At 41.3% G+C, this 16,937-nt stretch overlaps 1 protein-coding gene across 5 annotated transcripts in view; it reads right to left on the bottom strand.

Annotated features, from left to right (window-relative positions):
* Window positions 1–16,937, bottom strand: part of oxr1a (oxidation resistance 1a) — a 274,368-nt gene that overhangs the window by 88,217 nt on the left and 169,214 nt on the right. The window contains exon 1 of one of the 5 annotated variants that reach the window (XM_039805882.1): window positions 9,478–9,898. The exons of the other annotated variants lie outside the window; for them this stretch is intronic. Coding sequence (XP_039661816.1) covers window positions 9,478–9,628 — 151 coding nt within the window. The 5' untranslated portion in view covers window positions 9,629–9,898. Of the gene's footprint in view, window positions 1–9,477; window positions 9,899–16,937 lie in introns of those variants that run through there. 5 annotated transcript variants of the gene reach the window in all.

Below are 16,937 nucleotides of genomic sequence, written 5' to 3' on the forward strand. Positions count from 1 at the left end.
GCGTTTCTTAGGCTACAACATTTTTTTTCACATAGGCCTACAGCAAACATCTCCTCACTATCCCTAGCTGCCTGTCCCCTTAACACACTGTAAAAAAACACGGTCTCTGTAGACAGCCCAGGCTCCACAAACGCCAACAAAAACAAACTGCGCCAACCTGCACCACCAAACATAACAAACAGTGTTCCAGCCAATAACCGACAAGAAGGATTTTGGGGTGGGGGTTGGGGGGTTAGTGCGTGGAAGCACGGAAGGGAGGGGGAGGGGATGAGGAGGAGGGAGGGGCGAGCTAGCCTCGTTTTGTTTGAAAATACTTTGAACGTCAACAAGAAGTGATGTCACCCAGTATCACTTAGAGCACCTTTAATATGTTCGTGTGGGAACTTGGAATTGAAGTATGTTCCAGACGAAAAACAAGCCTTATCATTTCTGTTAAAGATTGTATTCTGTGTACCGTCCCGAAAGTCCTGTACCGAATCGGTCCGATATGAATACATGTACCGTTACACTCCTAGTGAGTAGGTTAATCTTTTAGAGACATATCTCTGATCATTGCAGCCAACATGGTTAGAATAAATCTACTAAGTTGAAGTAGAACCAAGGTTATAATAGTTTAGAATTTTCAGTTACTTTTTATTTAGTTTTAGTTTCAATTTAATTTTATCTTAGTGTTTGCTAGTTTTAGTTTTTCAAAAAAGGTTTAGTTTTTATATATTTAGCTTTAGTTTAACAGCAGCGGCTGTGGGTTCAATTCCGACCCACGGCCCTTTACTGCATGTCATTCCCCCCGCCCCCCTCTCTCACCCTTTCCTGTCTTCAGCGGTCCTCTCTTATCAAGGCCTAAAATGCCCACACAAAAAGTGGAATAGTATAGCTAAAAAAAACTAAAAATTAAATGATTTACATTAATTTTATTTTTATCAGTTTTTTAACCTGGCAGTATAGTTTCAGTTTAGTTTTTTCTTTAAGGTTTTAGTTTTTTATTTAGTTAAGTTTACTAAAAATATTTTTCACTACTTATTTTCGCTGTCATTTGAGTTTAGTATAATAAACCTGAATAGAACCCTGATGTCAGGTGTGGTCAAAAATATGCTTTACCAACCCGTCTTTGTAGGTGTGTCATGTTTCCCGAAAACTGGTTTGAAAAGTTCATATTTAAGCACGAGAAATGATCACCTCCTGCTGGAGGGTGACCAGTGTTGTATAAAGTACTAGAAAGCAATACTTGAGTAAAAGTACAAGTATCGTACTAGAAAAAGACTTTGGTAGAAGTGAAAGTTACCTTTTAGAATATTACTTAAGTAAAAGTCTTAAAGTATCTGATATATACTTAAGTATCAAAAGTAATTTTTTTTTAAAAAGCAAGCGGTTAGAACTTTTATTGTGAACTTTATTGCGGCTTTCTTATATTAAAGCATAAAGCATATTCAGGGTTCCCATATCTTCTTAATCTTACTCATCAAATCAAAATCACATTCTTTTCTAGGACTTTTCAGGCACAATTCTCTGAAGTTCAAAGAAAATACAGCATATTTTTAGAGCTGACATCAATGTACAGAAACATTTCTTGCAAATACGGCCACGGGTGTATGACGTTATCTTCACCACTACCCTGTTCACCACTATCGTCGGGGTGGTCGTCTACGATAACGGGAGGTCCTCCATTAGGTGCTCGTGCTTCCATGGTGGTTTCAGTTGTGCGTCCTCCTCCTCCTTTAGCAACAAACAAGTGCTGAAATAGAGCGCGCGGCGTGCGGAGCGTGCGTAATGCAATCTAGGAGCAGTGATTCGCCAAACCTCCCTTATTGCAGTCGCACACATTTTTTAGCAACGAGTAACGAAGATGCTTAGTGGAAATATAACGGAGTAAAAGTATACATTTTATCTAGGAAATGTAGTGGAGTAAAAGTGAAAGTAGACATAAATTTAAATAGCGAAGTACAGATACGTGAAATTTCTACTTAAGTACAGTAACGAAGTATTTGTACTCCGTTACATTACAACACTGAGGGTGACAAAATCATCAGTACACTTGATCAAATGTCTCTTTACATTGGCAGTCACCCCACTGACTAGCATATAAAAGATAGTGAAATCCTCCCGACCTGAGTCAACAAATGAAAGAGCTGCTTGCCATGTCATGATAAACAGAACCACCCTGTTAATCTTTATACAGTCTATGGGACAGACTGTCATCATTTTAGAGACAAACCCATTAGAGAAAGATACAGTGTCAGAATGGTCATTAATACTGTCGACTCTTGAAACACAAGCCAGTTTGTGTGGACAAAGCATCCTTGAAAAGTCAGGGAAACCGTCATTAGTTCAAACTCTGTGGTGTACAGTGCTGTATTCCGGGGATCCCAATGGGACTTCTGCCACTTAAGTTCCCTTGACAGAGCCGTAACAGATCCCAGTGTGTCTCATAATAACATGCAGGGAGAGTGAGACCCTGATACTAACTGCTCAAGGACTTTTTGGAAATTACGTTGATTAAAATCACCTATTACAGTGCTGAGAGGATCAGCAGATTGCACTTTCTGAATCATGATAATTGCAGCAGAGTTGGTGTCAGCTTTAGGGCGAACGTGAACAGTGACAAATAAGTGAACACCCGGGGGGACGGAGAGAACTTAGAGATGCAGAGAGGAGTTCAATGTCGGGAGGACAAACCTGCTCTCACACCGTGGCACTGGTGAATCATCTGCTATTCATATATGGGCAATATACCTTTATGTGATATTATGTCCACTTCCCTGTAATACATACATAAATATGTCCAGCGTTAAACTCATGCTGGATCAGAAGTGCTTTTAAATATGACAAAATGTGTGTTAATTCCAGTACCTAACAAATCAATCCACAAAGGCTTTAAGCTGTACCATGAAAGGCAAGAGGAAATACATTTTTAGCCAAGTTTCGTCTATTTCAATAGCATCTATTGCTCAACATTTTCTACAGTGGGGCATCCTAGAGTTCCAAGTGGTTTCAAGTGTTCTTTTTACAATGTCTTTTTTTTTAAAAGCTCCTCTAAATCTTTGCTGTTTGTTGTTAATTACTGGATTGTTACCTGGAGTTTTGCCTCTGTAGGTCTCTAAAAATGATCTAAGTAATCACTTGTGGCTGATTTGGTCATAACCCACACACCCATTTGATTGACACCACATTTTAATTTAATACAGATTAATTTGGAAGATTTGGTTAAAACCCAAAAAGGAGAAATTGATATTAAAGTGCACTCTCATTAAGCCTTCTCTCCATTTTGATTTTTTTCTAATCAAATATCATATTCGGTCATAATGCTCATACATTTGTCTATCCTAATGAAAACAAGTACCTTAGAATACCCTAATGAAAACAAGTACCTTAGAATACCCTGTATGAAAACGGGGGGAAACGTCAGGATTGACAGCTGTGATTGACTCGCAATTGGTCGGCCGGGTGTACGGGCGGGAATTCGATACCCCGGCCCCACCGCCCGATCACTACTGCACAGACTCTGGCTCCAAAATTACAAGATGGCAGCGCCCGTATTTCTGTCAGGTCCATTAAAGTCAAGAACAAAACATTTTTATTGAATAAATTACGAATTAAATTTGGCGGTATGGCTCTGTTCAGAGGAGTCCCCTGACCTTTCATGAGCACCACGAAAAAGCAGACAGTCAGGGGACAGTAGCAGCATTAGGGGACGCTCACACAGTTTAAGATTTGGAGAGCTAAACTATTCCCCCATATGAACAGAGCGGCAACGATGACATAGAAGCCTACACCACGTTATACACGACAAGGTGGAGCAGGGGAGGAGGTGGGTTGCATAGATGTGAGCAGCAAGCAGTTAGAGCAAACTAAAGTGGCTTTAAGTAGGGCGCCCTGTTTGAGTGTAGCCATTTAGAAGCGAGAGGAGTTGAGCAGCGGTTAGCGTCTTGACTACTTGGCCTGCCAGAACTGACGCTGGACGCTCAATTTGGGATATTTTGGCTTCACTTTCGTACAGTGGGAGGAAGTCCATCATATGGTCTATGGTAATTAACAGATAGTTAAAAAAATGGTCAATGTGACACCGTAGAAGACCAGCAAAGTACATTAGAAGCACTTTTCCGTTGCTGGCTGAGCGTTACTGAGCAGCCTCCAACTGAGCTTGAAGACGTACATGCGACGTGAGCAACCTGTCTGAAAGTGTGAAGTCTTCTGGTAGCTGTACCAAGAGAAATCTCAATCATTCCCAATCTTACAGAGACGGAGAGCGTAGGTATATGTAAGGAGATAACATAGACACAGGCTAATTTTTGCTACCTAAAATGCAAGTTAACATTAGTAATTAAACTTAAACAGCTAATGTAAGTCCAAACTGCCTGTGAGCTTCTCCTGTACTATACGGTAATTCCTCTACTATGCAACAGTAAGTCGCGTGGTTATGACACAATCGTTAGCCTATTTTTATAAAAAACGTCTGCTACGGAGCCATAACGTGAGATACAAGGTAATGGAGCCTTTTATACATTGTCGTGTTTCTTTAGAAATAAACAATGGACAAATAGAGTCTTTAAACGCTTCAGATGTAAAGTTATTCGCTGTCAAAGTGGCACCAAAATGAATGGCAGTCAATGGGATGCTAACGGCGGGTGATGGCTTGTTAGCAACAAAATGGCGCCATAGGAGGTACACTTTTTGGAGGCTGGTTTACCCTCTTGGTAATTACCCATGGTTTCTATTATTCTGACCAACGCTGACCAATTAGAGCGGTCTGGGCTTTTTCGGGAGGGGGGCTTGGAGAGACAGCGCTGCAACAGAGGGTCTAAGACCGAGGGTGAATACAGGTGCGGTAGCCATGGGCAGTGTGAGAAAAGTGCTTTTTGAACATTAACACAGAACAAACGTATGAAACTGAAAAGAGTATAGGTTTAAGTGGGGAACTTCGGTCATGTAAACCAGTGGTCTTCTATGGGGGGAGATCACACGCCCTGTCTCAGTTCAAGTCTTAGACGTCAGATGTGAATAGTCTCTTTGATTTTTTTTTTCTGACAAAGCCGTTACTAATGATATGTTGACTTTTATACAGAAAGTGAGCAACAACGCCTCATTTTTATCAAACCACATATGAGCCTCACACACAAAAAACGCCTCTGCTCCAGGTAATCCTCCATCCTGAACTATATACCTGTCCTCTGCCCGTTCTATATCTCTCTATAATTTTTGCACATCCCTCAACATTTTTGCACATCCTGCACTAATCTATACAGCCTCTTTTTTCTTTCTTAATGTTAAACAGTTATACGTACATATTTGTTTCTGTATTTATTGTTTGTTTATTTTATATTTAAGCTTTACTGCGTAACTTTTTATGATAATGAATGTCCGTTACTTTCAAGCCATTGCCAAATGAGTTGATACAAAAATAAGGAAGACTATCGGCTCCACACAACTCTCTCTGGATTTCTCTCTGTGTTTAGAAATTGGTGTCTACCGGCGACTTTCGCACGCAAAAGCTCAAGTGAAGATAATTAAGTCTTCTGAAGAGTCCATCATGTTTTTAATCCTCCGTGTCCTCCTTGGTTACTAGCAACTGTGTGGAGGAGTGGTGGGGGTGAAGCGCGATCACGGAAGACTTGTGTTATGTGGATGCAGCGACAAAATTGTTGTCATTACTTAGAATTCCTCATGAGGGAGACAGAAACTACGCACTATAGCTTTAATGTTTAATATGTAAATAAATAATATGCACCAACAACCAAGGCAAATTCCTTGTAAGTGCTACTTATTTAATATAATAATAAATCCCTTTTTGACTCTCTGATTCTTATGTGCTGTCTAGGGGTGGGAATCACCAGAGGCCTCACAATACGATATCATCATTGTTTAATATTACATTTGGAGAATGTGTGATGTGCACCAACAACACCAAAACAAATTCCTTGTATGTGTCAAAAAACGTACTTGGCAATAAAACCCTTTCTGATTCTGATTCTGATTCTGATCACGATACTTATGTCACATTACGATATTAAACATATTGCAATATTCTGCAAAGTTTTGCAATTTATTACCTTTTTTCCAACTTTTCCCCCATTTCAAATGATGATCAAAAGGAAACTTTGTCAACATCTGTTTTTATCTAAAAAGATAAATTTCTCTGTTTGTTCATCTTCAATTTTATTGCTGCAAAATGGGATTGTCAAGCAGACAAACGGACCATCACATATAACAAAAGATCAATACCTGGCGTCTGTGTATCAATACAGTATTGCCACGGAAAATATCGCAATACTATGCTGTATCGATTTCTTTCCCCCACCCCTAGTGCTGTCCCATTCCCCATACAGCATTTGGAGGCACAGACTCTCAGGGGCCATTCACATGGAGACGCTTTTTGGTGCAAACGCACGTTTTGCATCGTTTTGGCCGATAGTCCAAACGAATCCTGTCAACGCACTGCCTGAAGATGACCTGTCTCTCTTAGTTACCTGTTATAGTTACGCTGTTATAGTCCTAGACTGCCGGGGGACTTCCTTCCTTTGACACACTGAGCTGCTCTCTCCTCTCCCTTTCTATTACTGTTTCTATTACTGTTTCTATTACTGTTACTATTACTATTTGTGTGCAGCCCGTCCCAGAAATGCTTGTTACTAATCCTAGCTTCTGGGGAGTTTACTCCCCGGAGTCCTTATGCTTTTTTTTCCCCCAGCGTATTTCCTTGGAGAACGTTGGCACCAAGACCCTGGTTGCAGCTGTCGCCGTGGTCCTGCTGCACTCCCTGCTGAGCTCAGCGATGCCCTGCAATGTCATGCTGCGTCCTGCTGAACCCTGCAGCTTCCCGCTACATCCAGTCACTGTTCCATTATTAATGTGACTACTATCGCCACTGTTCATCACACCCCCAACCGGCACACATTGGTCCGCCATACCAAGAGCCTGGGTCTGTCCGAGGTTTCTTCCCAAGAGGGAGTTTTTCCTCGCCACTGTCGCACTGCTTGCTCTTGAGGGAATTACTGGAATTGTTGGAATTGTTGGGGCTTTGTAAATTATAGAGTGTGGTCTAGACCTACTCTATCTGTAAAGTGTCTCGAGATAACTTATGTTATGATTTGATACTATAAATAAAATTGAATTGAATTGAATTGAATTGAAGACGCACTTTTTTGAAACCTGGTTCCAGGGTGAAAAAAATTCGAAAACGCCGCCCTCGTGGCTTCATTTGGACGGCAAAGCCGCATACTTGCGTATCGATGATGTCATCGCCACACCCCTCGACCTCTAGCCTTCGACCTCTTACCCCGCGACAACGTCTCATAACACCACCACCACCTACATAAACATGCATCCGTCCTAATCATGGATGTATTAAGAGAACGGGTCCTAATGCCCACAACCACACGGCACTGTAGCATCGAAGGCAGCATATAGCTAGCTAGCTTGTGTTTGGTTTCTTCTTCTACTGTCTGTTTGTATACAGCGCGCAAGCTTCTTCTCCATTTTTTGTGAATTTCTGTAGCAGAAACAGCGCCACCTATAGGCCTGACATATGAAGTAGCGTGTTCAGTCATTTACAAATGGATCCGTTTGGACGCTAATTTTCTTGGAACGATGCCAGGGAAGACGGGGGGAAAAAAGATTGTTTTGGTACGTGCGGATGTGGCCTCATACTGTATGTAGTAAGCGAGGATCACACAATGTCTGTTGCTTAGGTGTTAGTGTGGACAGTTCGACTGAGCCTTTTCTTAGTGTTCAACTTGTCAAACAGCGGAGGGCCCACCCATGCTTCACTCACTACTTCCGTGCCCACCCTCGTCTCTAACATCATCTTCTTCTCACCTCCCCTACCTGAACTCCACGTCTAGTTAGTCTCATTCTTTCCACCTGAGTAGGGCAGTAGCCTGCAGACACATGCCGCCCCCGCGGTCCACTCTGCTGCTGGTAGAGAGAGGCACAGGGACTGCTAATGAACCCGACTGCCGTCGGTGGCGTTTCAAGAGCAGCAGAGCATGCATCTGATTAATCTTTGTCCTAATTAGATCGAACAATTAACCTGCCTGCCACCAAGCTCGAGGGCCTGATGACTCTGCATGGGTTGCACAAACCCCAGTACGAAACCAGAGCAAGGTGAGAGTGTGCCCTCACACTGCAACTTTCTGTTTTCAGAACAACCAATTAATGCTAACTAATTGCGCAGAGCCTTCTATGAGATATATCGACGGACCGTGTGGCCGAGAGCTCACATCCGTTTCTGCTTTCCGTTTCAATAGCACTTCATTTCTTTGGCTTTTAATTCAAAGTCAGAGAAGGCATGGATGGGTTTCATAAGAAATGATGTGCGAGAGGCAAAGCAGAAAGAGGGGAGAAAAAAATCCAATGTTCATTAACATGGAGATACTCCCCGATGTGAAAAGCCTCGAGGACATGCTTGTTCACTCACTGACTTGATGGTTTCAGCATGCACTGCCTGCTGATCTGAAATATTTGAAATGCCTCAGTTGTTACAGGCGGTGTGTCCTCACAACAAACTGGACAGGCCGAGTGGAACCATGGAGGGCACGGACTTGGCAAATTTGTTGAGCTCAAATCATTTCAGAAATGGAAAATCAGGCAGGGAAGCAAGCACATAGGGACCCTCAGTCCTATGAAATACACTGTTGAATAAGTCTTCCCTAACGTGTGTGCAACAGGAAGTGTTAAATAACGTTGTTATCCCCGATGTTCAACCTAATACATATTCAGAAACGGACACGTCTTAAGTTTGATGTAATGTAGGCTACAACTGTGACATAAGGGGGTCGCTTAACAGACGTGGTTCCCTCAACTTTGAGCTTTAGTTTAGTAATATAGTATACAGTAAGGACACATTTAATTTACTGTATCTCTAGTGTTATTTACCTTCTTGTAGTAGGCTTATGGCTATTTCACACCACAGACCCTGTAACAATGGGTAACGTTAACGAACGTTACCATTACACCTGACAAGCTGCTAGTGACAGCAGTGGCATATGTTGGACAGTTGCATACTTAAGTGAATGCTACTGATTAGTATGGTGTTATATGCGAATCTTTGTCAAAATATCCGGGTGAATTCAGTATGATTTAAAAACATAGCTGTATTTTAATAAGTTTGTAATAACGCTGGTCAAAAGCACTATAACGTCGTAATGTTAACGTAGCTACAGTGTTTGAGTGACAGGACTGCGGTAACAACTAGCTAGCTAACGTTAAACAAACTGAAAGTTTAAATTATTTTGAAATAATCGCCGAATTTAAGGACGACCCTTAATGTTTATTTCTACATCCCAACATATGTTCTACAGGCAAGAAAAGTATCCAAGGAACGAGGACACGTGAAAGTGAACTATTTTTAAAGGGGATTTGGCACTATACGCGCTACAGGAAGGCATGCATTGAAGGTTTGGTGTAACGTTAACGTTATGTGGAAAGCTGGCTACTTCTCCTGCAGTCTCCAAATCTGCTAACGGAACTGAATGTCCGACTAACCTGTTTCGAAGTGTCTGCTGTTACGGTCGTGAGTTGTCCCAGTATGGTGCTGTACAGTTTCGACAGTCTCCTTTCCGTGTCCAGGCCACAGTCTCTGAGAAATTGCGTCCCTGACAACACCGATGCCCGTAAAAGAATAGATGTAGTTCATAACGCTAAACGTTACAACCTAGCTAACTTTATAGGTAAGCTAAAAACAAAGTTTTTAAAGTGTTACAAAGCCCGCTGTCTTTGCACCAAACGCGGTGTTGGCAAAACGTCACAGGCTCATAGTCGTGGTGTGAAAATCCTCCAACACTCTAGCTAAACATTCCAAAACAGGAACTATTTTGAACACGCCAACAAACTTTTTCTTTCCGCCTAGTGGAGTCAAGCTGGGCAGCGTAGTTTGGCAATAGACGGCTCCGTTCCAGCAGCGCTGTGCTCTGTTGACCTATGTTGACAGTGCTGACAAATCATGGCTATGTCAAATACGGTACCATTCACACTCAAAGCTCTGTGTGTTGGGTTTCAGCCCAGAGAAGCAGCACAGACCTGGACCTGGACCTGGACCTGGATTAAACCTCGGAAAAAAGTGAGAATATTTTGGTTTAACAATTAAAGACCAAATTTGTGAAACAACCTCTACTGCTAAATTGGCAGAGGGTGGCTGGATCTCAGTTTATAAGAGAAACATTTTCAGCGAATCCTATAAAAAGAAAAATTGAACAGGAGTTTTTCATTCTAAAAATATACAAATGTTCTTATACAGTTAAATATTTGGAAGGCAACATTTTCAGGCAATTAGGTTTTACTTTTGTATGCTATTTTATTCACCGGATAAGCGGACGAAGATGGATGGATGCTATTAGCACCATCTACTAGCCAAATGCTGGTAAAATATGTAAGTGGCTGGTAGATTTGCTTCACTCATATTTCAAAAAAACAATGGTAATCTATTGAGTGGCTCGTCAAATTTGAACATTCACTAGCCATTTGGCTGGTGGGAGAAAAAGTTAATTTTGAACCCTGAATATATGTGTATGTCAAATTCTGCATTCTCTAATACAGATATCTTCTATAGGCCTACATTTTCGCTGATTGGGCACACACTCTGAAAGGTTACAATAATTCATCTCAAGGGTATGAAAAAATTATTTTACACATAAATAAATAACTTTTAAATGCCTAACAATGCAACCCAGCTTAGTCCACACTCATTTCCAGACTGTTTCTAGGATATTTCATAGTCATCAAGTGTGGCTTTATGACATCCATCTGACTCCCACCCTCATAACAATAAATTCAGACTTCCACATAAGAGACAAAGTACACTTCCGCGTCCATATGCGACTCAAGGGGCCATAGTGAGAACTCTGGGACCTGGTACATAAGTAGCTGATCGTCTAGTGTTGGATAAAAGTAGATGGCATTTAAGGTGTGTAAATGACTGGGGGGAGAGGGGGTGTAAAAAGCCCACCAGACCAGAACAGGGTGTATAATTGGGCAGCAGACTCAGGTAGTGAACTGAAAAGACCGTCATGCATTATTCATCTAGATTCTAGAGGCAGAGCAGTTGTGAGACAGGAAGTCAGGAGTGTAAACAAATCCTGTGATGTTTCAGAGAAAAGTGATCATCCTTTGTTTCTTTCTTTCTTTCTTTCACTCATTCACAGCAGGAACGATAAAGAGAGAAGCATTTATTTTCCAGCTGTAAATTGACAGGGAAGTATCTGTCTTTCTTTTATGGTATCTGTGGTAGGTGGGCTGAGGTTGAAACAGCTGTTATTATTGAGTACATACAACCAATTTGGGACTGAGCAGTCAGGGATATTGAATACTAAATGTGCTCCATCTGCTGGTTGCATTGGGTAGTTCATGCTTTAGTTCTCCCTCAGTGAGTGAAAAAAATCAAAGTGTACTGTTGGTGAAGAACAGCAATCATAATAAATAAAAATACAGATCATGTCACAATCAAATCCTTTGAAAAAAAAATCTATATATTTAAATTTGTTTAAAAAGATTATTACTTTTTTATTATTAAAGGTCCCATGACATGGTGCTCTTTGGATGCTTTTATATAGGCCTTAGTGGTCCCCTAATACTGTATCTGAAGTCTCTTTTATATAGACCTTAGTGGTCCTCTAATACTGTATCTGAAGTCTCTTTTATATAGACCTTAGTGGTCCTCTAATACTGTATCTGAAGTCTCTTTTATATAGGCCTTAGTGGTCCCCTAATACTGTATCTGAAGTCTCTTTTATATAGGCCTTAGTGGTCCCCTAATACTGTATCTGAAGTCTCTTTTATATAGACCTTAGTGGTCCCCTAATACTGTATCTGAAGTCTCTTTTATATAGGCCTTAGTGGTCCCCTAATACTGTATCTGAAGTCTCTTTTATATAGACCTTAGTGGTCCCCTAATACTGTATCTGAAGTCTCTTTTATATAGACCTTAGTGGTCCCCTAATACTGTATCTGAAGTCTCTTTTATATAGACCTTAGTGGTCCTCTAATACTGTATCTGAAGTCTCTTTTATATAGACCTTAGTGGTCCCCTAATACTGTATCTGAAGTCTCTTTTATATAGGCCTTAGTGGTCCCCTAATACTGTATCTGAAGTCTCTTTTATATAGACCTTAGTGGTCCTCTAATACTGTATCTGAAGTCTCTTTTATATAGACCTTAGTGGTCCCCTAATACTGTATCTGAAGTCTCTTTTATATAGACCTTAGTGGTCCCCTAATACTGTATCTGAAGTCTCTTTTATATAGACCTTAGTGGTCCCCTAATACTGTATCTGAAGTCTCTTTTATATAGACCTTAGTGGTCCCCTAATACTGTATCTGAAGTCTCTTTCCCGAAATTCAGCCTTGGTGCAGAATTACAGCCACTAGAGCCAGTCCCACAATGAGCTTTCCTTAGGACATACCATTTCTGTGTCTGAAGCTTTAAATGCTATAGAGCTCGACAGTCCTGCCCACAGTGGGAAGTAAAAATACAACGCAATTTCTCCATTGACAAATTGGAGTATAAGCCATGAAATGGTAACAGTCGATGGTAGACTTAAAACCAGCTACGACGTGACTAAGTGATTGTATATGCTCATATAGACGCCAAAAATCATGGGGCTTCAAAACATTGTTTTGAGAGAAATGTGTTTTATTCGCGATTTCTTGGATAAGTACTTCATTACCCACAATCCTGAACAATCCCACAACCCCACACTGATGCCTCTGATTGGTGGAACTCATGCTGGTGAGGAGGAGGGGGGTCAGTACCCGATCTGTGCTGCCTGCACGATCAGTCACGAGGATTTGCCAACTGCCACTTTGCTCGTTTGAAAGCCATGATGTCTCTCTCTCCCATGGGTGGGCCAAATTGTCTGGGTGGGCAAAGCAGAGAAAGGGGAGGTAACCTTGCTCCTTATGACGTCATAAGGAGAAGATTCCAGATCGGTCCATCTGAGCTTTCATTTTCTCAAAGGCAGAGCAGGATACCCAGGGCTCGGTTTACACCTATCGCCATTTCAAGCCACTGGGGGACCATAGGCAGGCTGGGGGAACGCATATTAATGTTAAAAAACCTCATAAAGTGAAATTTTCATGCCATGGAAGTAAGGATGGCTGCTCCTCCCCAACTTGCCATCCACAAAGATATAACTTAAATCTGCTTAAGTTAACCCTGAATGCAACTTTAGCCTTGTGCAAATGAGTAATATGAGCAACTATTTTCATTATCGATTCATCTGTTGGTAATTTTGTTGATTAATTGAGAAATAGTAAATTAATTAAAAAATTAAATTAAAAATTAATCGCCTCACATTTAAGGAGCTGGAATCAGTGAATGTTTGGAATTATCCTTAATCAATGACTTGAATGATTGATTGATTATCCAAATTATTGGTGATACATTTTCTGTTAATCATTCTACACTTGCTATGTTGGAATTGTGTAGGAAAACCCACAGCTTCAAATCATTTGGAATGTTGAAGAGTTGTTGTGTGTAAAACTTTCATTTGAAACCTATTTAACATAACCTGCAGCGTGTAAACCAGCCACTAGTCACTAGAGTATGTCAAATACAATCTTCAGATGAGTTGATTTTAACTGCCTTTGTCAACAACTCTGACTGTAATGTACATAATCCCATCCCTTAAAGGATTTGCAGTCAGGAGATTTCATTTGGCCCTCTGTTCCTCTCTGACTTTGCATGGGGCCCCTGCTGGTACACTTGGCCCTTGGACATTGTACTGTATTGAGAGAGGTATCAGACTGGCCAAGTGCCACCCCCCAGGGCCTAGTGGCTGTGTGATATACTGTGTTGTTGTACAGCTGCCCAGAGCAGTCATCTAATCATCCATAACATCCTCAGAGGGAGGTAGACTAGCTTCCTCCGCTCTGCGTTTCAACCTCAGAGTGACAGACCAAACCGGAAAGCTGAATCTAGTTTAAAGGCCTATGTCCTCCACTCTCTAATTAAGCTTTAGTGTGACCAAAGAGGGAAAATGAAAGAATTCCCTCTGTGCCTATCCAACAACATGAGCCTCGTTGCACGGAAATTATGCAACTTGTTCTACTTAAGGAAGCATGCTTGACGTATTGTCAGTTTTCTGTATTTTATAGGCGATTAAAGAGACTTTGAAGCCAATTAGTTAACTGACATCTATTATGGTGTTAAGTTCTTCTGGATGTATGGAAATGAGCCTGCTTGTTTGTGGCCAATAGCTCATTATACAGTCTTCCTTTGAGTATTTACAATATCCTTTTAATTTGTGCATAATGTTAACAGAGCACGCACAACTCATACTACCTTTCTAATCATTCATTTTCCAATATGATCAGATCAGCACTTGAGAGTGCAGTAACATACTACGTAGAGGGGGAATCATTCGGTTTAATAAGTCTAAAGTGGTGGAGTCTTGTTATACAAGAACCCGTGTAAGAACCTCCTGGTGTCAGCAGCTGCCAGGGAAAGCCCTGACAGGGTCTTGTGTGTGAGGCTTTGTCATCGTCTGAGAGCAGGGCTCTGGGGAGCGAGTGTTAATCTCAGCAGTTTCCCACTGAGAGCCAGGTAGGCTGCAACCTTATCCCGAGAAGAGGAACGCTTTCATTACGGAACAACAAACACGACGGCCGCTGGGGAGCTGCCGCTTCTCCACCGTCAACGGATGGACCGACTCCACAAGCGAGGGTTACATAAGCATCACTGCAGCACACGGGTGTGAACACACAAGCATGTGTGCACTGGAATGATTATTAAGGCTACTAAGGCAGCTCGATTATGAAAAAAAAATTAAAATTAATAATCTTGATTTTGGTCAATATCGTAATCCCGATTATTAAACACGATTACTCATTGACGTTTAGGATAGAAGTATAGAATGGAATAGTCTTTATTGTCATTGTACATGTACAACGAAATTAAATGCAGTCCTCTCAATGCAAAACATCAGTAAAAGTGCAAAGCAGGAATATATATATATATACATATATACACACACACATAAAAGAGTCTCTAAAGTCACTATAAAAATACATATATATTATATGTTATTTGTTTGAAAAGGAAAAAGATGGAAACGATGTTGCATTTATTGAAGTTAAAAAAACAACAACTGTGAAACAGGTAAACAAATCAACAGTGAAAACACCTTGAACTGGGAAATTTCCCTCTAATACTTTTACAGTTTGAATTTTTTGAATTCCCCTTCAGAACACAAGACAAAATATGAGCTTGCTTGTTAAATGTAATGTGCAAAAACACTAGTTTTTATTGTCGATTATATCGTTTTTGTGATCATTAGGAGCCGGAACTGTAATCGCAATTAAAATTAAATTAATTGCACAGGCCTCTCACACACACACACACACGCCACATTTTCACACTATAACAATCTGCTCCATTCTTGCAGACATTTCCCGTTTTCAGTGGAAATCACTTCGACATAAATGCAGCAGGGAGTTCACCCATACGACACAAATGCACCTGCTGGCAAACCCAAACAAGCCTTTCAGTGTGTGGTAATTGGGAAGGCTGATTGAGATATGTACAGCAGAAGAGATGGCTTGAGATAGTTTTCTATCACACATGGACTGGCTCACACATGGCATTTCTTGGAGCATCTCTGGAGTGTAAATAAATACAGACCATTCAGCACGCATTGTCCTGTGTTTCACGAGCGTTATGCTCCATTATACCGCAGCCTGTACACGAGGCGTAAACAAGAGGACGACCAATAAAGACAGCCCGCTGCTGGAGGAATCTGGCGGAGGTATCCAGACAATGGCGACAATCACAGGTGTTTAACAGCCCTTGTCAGAACATCCCACCCACTCTGAGGCGTTCTCATTGTGCGAGTGAAGCTTCGCCTCTCAAAAGCTGTCAACACTACACCAAATAAACACGTTTTTCACACTGCCAGCAGGACACAAATATTCATGAGAGGAGAACATGAATCAGATGTGTGGTGCCTGTTCAAACCGTGTCAACGCCAAGCTGAATCACCAGATCATCTGGAGGAATGGGGCTGTTTAAGTACTCAACACTGGCGTTACATACAGTCTGACTGCTGTCACTCAAATGTTGTTTATCATTTTTCTATATGTACATATCTGAGCCTTTAACATCTCCCATCTTGCAGCTCATGTGAGCTACAGTTAAAGGAGTATACCAACAATTATGGAGTGTGGATTAATTTCAATTAAATTATATTTTATTGTCCCCTTGGGCAAACTTTTCTTGGACTCGGGGCTGACAATTTTAGCTGCAGAACAATATTACTATGTGCTACTATATGCTCAGCTCTATCAATGAGCACCTAGTGACCCCACCCCCTTACATGACAGGGCTACATGACAGAAATCCCATCAAACCATCTCCATGACAACTGGGCAACTCCATTGACTGTGGAAGCTTGGAAAAAGGGGAAGCTTGGTGAAAATTGCCAACCGTGTGTTGACAATGGTTTTGTCAAGCTGCTGTTTGTAAGGTCAAGGATGGGCCTTCAGGCTGAAAGGGTTTTGAGTAATGTGACAAATTGGCCTTTAAAGCTATAGTGCGTCGCTTCTGTCGCCCCCATTAGGAATTCTAAGCAATGATGACAACAACACTGTCGGAGCATCCACGTGACGCAAGCCCCACGCCTCCTCTACGCCATAGCTAGCACGGAGGATTAAAAAAAAAACATGATGGACTCTTCAGAAGAGGTAATTATCTAGTAATGTTTCTGTCCTCTTCGTCTCCAAAGCCGAACGCTGCTGCTGTTCTTCCTCAGCGATGAGGTAAATGGAGCTGCTGCACCACCGGGTGACACCATTTTGTAAACATGGACATACGGATATGCAGAGAGAGTTGTGTGGCGCTGTATTAGAGGTGTGAATCTTCACTGATCTCCCGATTCGATTAGGATTATCATGTCAGCGATTCAATATCTTGATGCATAACGATGCGTCGAATACATTTTTCTATTAAAGCCATAT

Source organism: Perca fluviatilis, chromosome 7 (assembly GCF_010015445.1).
Source record: "Perca fluviatilis chromosome 7, GENO_Pfluv_1.0, whole genome shotgun sequence".
Taxonomy (NCBI): domain Eukaryota; kingdom Metazoa; phylum Chordata; class Actinopteri; order Perciformes; family Percidae; genus Perca; species Perca fluviatilis.